At 35.2% G+C, this 6,000-nt stretch overlaps 1 protein-coding gene across 1 annotated transcript in view; it reads right to left on the bottom strand.

The window, feature by feature from the left end:
• Positions 1–1,026: 1,026 nt before the first annotated feature.
• LOC103378652 (protein diaphanous homolog 3) overlaps positions 1,027–6,000 on the bottom strand; it is a 175,741-nt gene continuing 170,767 nt past the window's right edge. The window contains exon 28 of the mRNA XM_025055501.1: positions 1,027–1,388. Coding sequence (XP_024911269.1) covers positions 1,297–1,388 — 92 coding nt within the window. The 3' untranslated portion in view covers positions 1,027–1,296. The remainder of the gene's footprint in view (positions 1,389–6,000) is intronic.

Genomic DNA, 6,000 nt, shown 5'->3' with positions numbered 1-6,000 from the left:
AAAATACTTTTTGGACTTATAAACACATTATTCTCTTGGCAGCTTGTTTTGGGGCATACAGTTGCATTTTGAGACATTTCTGGGACTTTTTATTTATTGCAGTTTTTTTCATGATATTAAGGCTATAGCAAGGCCATAGTAAGGCTTGTTTCTGGTGATATTTTGAAATATTCAGATACATTTTTGTGCAGTTTTTGAACAAATTATTCACTTGGCAATATGTTCTGTGGCATAAACTTGTATTTAAAGGCATTTCTGGGACTTTTTTGGCAGTTTTCATGATGGTAAGGCTATATTTAAACTATAGTAAGTCATGTTTTTGGTGATATTTTGAAATATTCAGATAAAATATTTTCTGAAGTTTCTAGTACAAATTACTTTCTTGGCAGCATGTTTTGGGGCATAAACTTGCATTTTTAGACATTTCTGGCACTTTTTATTGTTTGCATTTTTCATGATAATTAGGCTATAGTAAGGCTATAGTAAGGCATGTTTTTGATGATATATTGAAATATTCAGATACGATGTTTTTTGGAGGTTTCAGTACAAATTACTTACTTGGCAACATGTTTTGGGGCATAAACTTGCATTTTGAGACATTTCTGGGACTTTTGATTTCTTTGCATTTTTTAATGATAGTAAGGCCATAATAAGGTTTGTTTCTTGTGGTAATTTAAAATATTCAGATAAAATGTTTTTTGAGTTTTTAGAACAAATTATTCACTTAGCAGCATGTTTTGAAACATAAACTTGCATTTAAGGCATTTCTGGGACTTTCTATATTTTTGCATTTTTTCGTGATAGTATGACTGTAGTCTTACTTGTTGTTGATGATATTTTCACATGATCAGATATGATATTTTTGCTGCTTTTAGCACAAATTACCCTCTTGGTAGCATGTTTTGGGAAATAAACATGCATTTTGAGACATTTCTTGAAATTTTAAAATTTTTGCATTTTTTCATCATAGTAGGACTATAGTCTTATTCGTTTTTGATGATATTTTCACATGATCAGATATGTTCATTTTTTTGCATTTTTAGCACAAATTATACACTTGGCAGCATGTTTTGGGACATCAACTTTCATTTTGAGATATTTCTGAGTCTTTTTATTTTTTGCATTTTTTCATGATAGTAAGGCTATTGTAAGACACTTTTGTTGATATTTTGAAATATTCAGATAAAATATGTTAATGAAGTTTTCCAGGTAATTCCAGGTAGGGTCCACTTATTTTGCGACCCTGAAGAGGAAGTGGTAGATGAGTGGTGGGAGTATGGCCAATTTTGACCCTCTTTAATGTGAGTCTGACTGGTTGTTTCTGTATGTGGCCCTGCGATGGACTGTCCCGTAGATAGCTGGTATTGGCTCCACAGATCCCCACGACCCTGAAAGGAATGAGCAGTAGACAATGGATGGAAGTTGGAGATAAATTAATGAACCTGAGAAAAGAAAAGAAAATCGTAGGGAGGGTTGATCGATTGATAGATAGATAGATAGAACTTTATTAATCCCTCTGAAGTTCCCTTTTGGAAATTAAGGAGGGATTAAGGGACACCTGGATTTGATGTGATGTGAGATAAACAAGGATGTTCATATTAATGCAACCAAGGATTGTGGGCAGTGGGGAGAATGATAGAAAGAAAAAGACAGAAGATGTCACGTATGACAGGGAATCCAGCTCTTAAGCCATTTTTGGCTGGCAAACATTGGAGAAATCAGCTCAGTCTGGAACCTTTTTATTTCACAAATGACCTCAAAAATGTTCATTGTTAGTGAGGCGAAGTGAAATAATGAGACACGCCATGATTGCGCAACGTGTGAAGGAGTCAGCGAAGCATTTACGAAGAGAAGCCAAGTATGAAAGAATGGCAAATCTGAAGGGCCTCTGACACATGCCTTGTAAACAAAAACTGCATTGTGCACGCTCTATAATGAAACATAAGACAGGATTTTAAAAAAAGGATGTTTTTGACTCAGCGTTGGACTGTGTTGGCGTGTGTGAGGCTGTGTAATTGACAGTTGGAGAGTGGACATTGCAATTGTCAGTGGCTGATGGTAATTGGAAAAATGATTGTAAAAAGAGGAGATGCTGAGGGACGGAGTAAAACAAAGGCTTTGTTTTGTGTGTGAAATGAACCGAGCGAAGCTTGTAAACATGTTTGCTGTGAAGGCATTGATTCTATTCCATAATTACAAATTTTATCTCAGATTCTTTCCAAGAAAATTGTTCCATTTAATGATGGGCTAATAAACTCTTGACTATTTTGTTTTACTATGGTTCACTCATTGACTTTAACCATAGTTAAACGACCAAAGGAAAACAATGGTGTAACAATTCCAGACTCACAGTACACTCTGAAAACCATTCTGAAACCAAAAGAAACTAGGAACAGGAACACCTTCCTGAAACACAAAACACAACATTAACAAAACCTACAACCCATTTGATAATTAATAATGACCAAAATTAACATAAAAACTCAAAGTAATGTGCCTAAACTGAACAACAGTAATAAACCTGAAACAAAGGAGAACATCAAAGCTGGAGGAAATGAGCAAAAAAGAGAAAGTTGGTCAAAACAAATGGGAAATAGAAAACACGGTTAAAACTGGTTGAACTGGGTGGTTAAATAATGATTCAAAAACATGATTTGTTTTGTTAAGATATATTGTAAAAGCTTATGAGGTCTGCTAATTGAATTGTTATTTTAGTTCTTTTTGTTTTTACAAGTGACTGCCACCGGTAAAATAAATCACTCTAAAAATGAACACATTTACCAAGAAATTACTACTTGGTTGAGAAGGGGCTGTGCCAAGTAAATTGGCCGTGAGTGATTTTCAGCTAGAGAGAGAAGAAGCCCTGTTTTTCAGTTGAGTCAGTCACAGTTCTTTTTAAACTATGACCTGAATAACTATTTAAAAAATACAATGAACATTTTTTTTTTTGTTCTTTTGCAGAAGAGATTTTGTTACTTAAAACCAAATGTTTTCTTGATGGTAATCAAAAAAAAAGTTAAACTAAAACTATATAACAAATTGCGTAATCGTGCATATGAGCTCCACTAACCTGAAACGCAACGTTTTTTTATTCCTGCCTTGTCAGTCATTTCCGCCCCCATTATTCCTGTTTTACAAATCTTTCAGTGTGTATACTGGAGTACGGTTGATGGAAACATCTGTGCCACAGTCTGCAACACTTCCCCTGTGGAAGTATACTAGCATGTTTTCCAAATCAACTTGCAAAAATGTTATTCCCTATGCAAATGAATGCACCTCACACCCACATTTTCATTTTTCTTTTATTCTTTTTTTTTTTTTTTTGCAAGATGTCTTTAGAACTGATACTTCTCCCAGAGGAGAGAGAACTCATTTTAATTCTTGTGTATTTTCATAGTTTAGGGTTAAGGACAGGGGAAAATGTATTTGCTCTGCACATGAAGGAAAGAGGAACAGAAATCTGTAGAAGCAAGAAGTAGACTATGTATATAAATTGGTCTGGAACAGAAGATACGAGAAGAAGAGGAAGTAATAGTAGATCAGTCAAACCTATGTCTACGATATTTAATGTGTTAATCGTGTAAATACATTTGTGTCAATAAATAAACATTTTAATGCATTTTAACATTATAATGCACTTATCTCTGCGCCCTCTGTGTGTAATTTATATTTATGTTGCAGCAACATACCGAAACAATGTTTTGTTATATTAAGGAATGTTGATTTATCTCAATTGATAATGATTAATCTGATGATTTATGATTGGGATTAATCATGATGAATGAATTTACAATCCCTAAAATACGACAGCCATTCAGAACACTAGCCAGTGCGGTGATGAGGTGGTGAGTGTGCAGGATGAGTGGTTTTGGTGGAAAACTGTGACAGGTCATGTGTGGAATACAAGTGAGAATGTAGTGTGGAAATTCCACTGTGTTTGGTTTGTTGACCACAGGATGCAGGAGGTTGCAGAGATAAAGATGAAGTTGAAGGCTAACTCCATGGACTTGTCTGCTGATAATTTGGTTTATTGTGTTTTCATGTGTTGTATGAGCTCATCTGTCGGTTTTTGGGGATTCTTAACGCAAGCAGCCAGTGTCATTACACTCCCAATCAGCCACGAGTGCTGCTGCTTACAACATCAGAACAACAGTCTTCACACTCACTGACGCTGAAGAGTGCGCCGCAATCGAATGACTTCACACTAATTGTCAAGGTGCTGTAGAAAACCTTGGGATGGATTACAGCGTAATGTTCCAACAAAAATAGATTTTAAATATACACATACGTGTCTATGTCTATATGTCTATCTTTCTATGTGCATTAAGTTGGCGAAGTGAGGATTCTCACATTCTCTCATTCGCCTTTATACAACTCTAGTGTGCATATTATTGTGTGGGAAAGGGTAATACAGTCTAGGTAGGGTTGATAACAGTGTGGGGGAGGTTTGTAAAGACTAAATATATAGGTAAATAATATAATATCTATTTATCTATATCTACTGTACCTCTCTATCTATCTATCTATCTATACATATATACATACATATATATGTATATATATATATATATATATAAAAGGTCTTCAACTCAAAACTAATGGAAAATATTGCGGTTCTCAATAAAATAAGTACACTGTTTTGTGTACTTGAACCAGTTGTTGCACAAGTCTGATGAGAATGTTTCAAGTGAGTTATCATGTTTGATGTACTGTATGTCAAAGGGGACAATTTTCTTTCCCTTTTTATTTGCCTTTCTCCACTGATGCTGTGGTTTACTGAAAAACCATAATGTTCCCAAATGGACAGACCCCGGAAGAGATCCTTTTCTATTACGTACACCAGGTTCATCTGCGCGAACCACGAACTGAAGCAAAGTAGCTTGAAGCAATTGTATTACTCACGAGCACTGTTCAGGAAGAAGTTGAGAATTTTGCTTTGCTCTGCACATCCACAGTTGACCCGTGGATGTGCAGTTTCAAAAATATAACGTTACACAAGTTTCCCGAAAGTAATTCTGGTGTATTTGTACTTATCATAATAAAACAGGCACTAACTTGAGTTTAATTTGTTTCAATGTATATATTAGGGGAGTCATTTTTCAGCTTTGGGGTCGTGACTACACCTGGAATTCGTATGAGTTGCTCGAATTACTGAAAATATTATTAGAACTTATCATGATTCATTTTAGACTTATAATCAAAAACACCACACACAGTCTTAGCTGTATCCTATCATGTTCACTCTGTATTTGCAATACAGTATAACAAATACGATAAAAAACTAATAAAAAAAAAAGGAATGTCAAAGTTCGGTCATAAGCCAAAGAAGGTCAAGCATTGGTTTGTGCATCCTTGACCTCAAAATATACAAAGAGACCTGAACCGTGGGTTACTGAAATAACAAAGGAAGGGTTATCATTTGGATAGATAAGAGTCATTGTTTGAGCTGACATGCAGAGGAGGAGGAAGAAAGGTGAGGTTGCATCGAAATCACAAACCCGAGAATAATTGAATTGATGAGGTTAAATGTTGCCTTCGTTTACTGGAAGAACAAGCAGAGATCCCGATCCTGATTATCCCGACTGTAAAGATCCAAGCTCTCTCTCTCTCTCAACGACAGCTTGAGTTGAGAAGGAGAAGACTTTTATTGTGTCAGTAGGAGCCAAAACAAAGACGAGACAAAACAATCCTGGTGGTCTGATTTGGTTTTCCACTTTCTTCCAAATGACACTGCAGCTTGGAGTTTCAGCTTTCAGCTGGATATTGTATTTGAGGGTTCAAAGATCAGTTGTTTCAGATATTGTACGGCAACTGTAACAGAAATCATCTTTCTGGCTGGATTATTTTTATCTATTTTTTTAATAGAGCTTTTGGTGAACTACAAGAAAAAAAATCAACACAATAGCCCATGTGAAAGGGAGCCATTGTAAAAAGCTTATTCTAATGCAACACAGATGAGACCATTTTAGAATTCAGATATTTTTTTTAAAAAAAATTGGG

Source organism: Cynoglossus semilaevis, chromosome 5, assembly GCF_000523025.1.
Source record: "Cynoglossus semilaevis isolate Cse_v1.0 chromosome 5, Cse_v1.0, whole genome shotgun sequence".
Taxonomy (NCBI): Eukaryota; Metazoa; Chordata; class Actinopteri; order Pleuronectiformes; family Cynoglossidae; genus Cynoglossus; species Cynoglossus semilaevis.
This window is presented reverse-complemented; position numbering and strand designations above follow the sequence as displayed.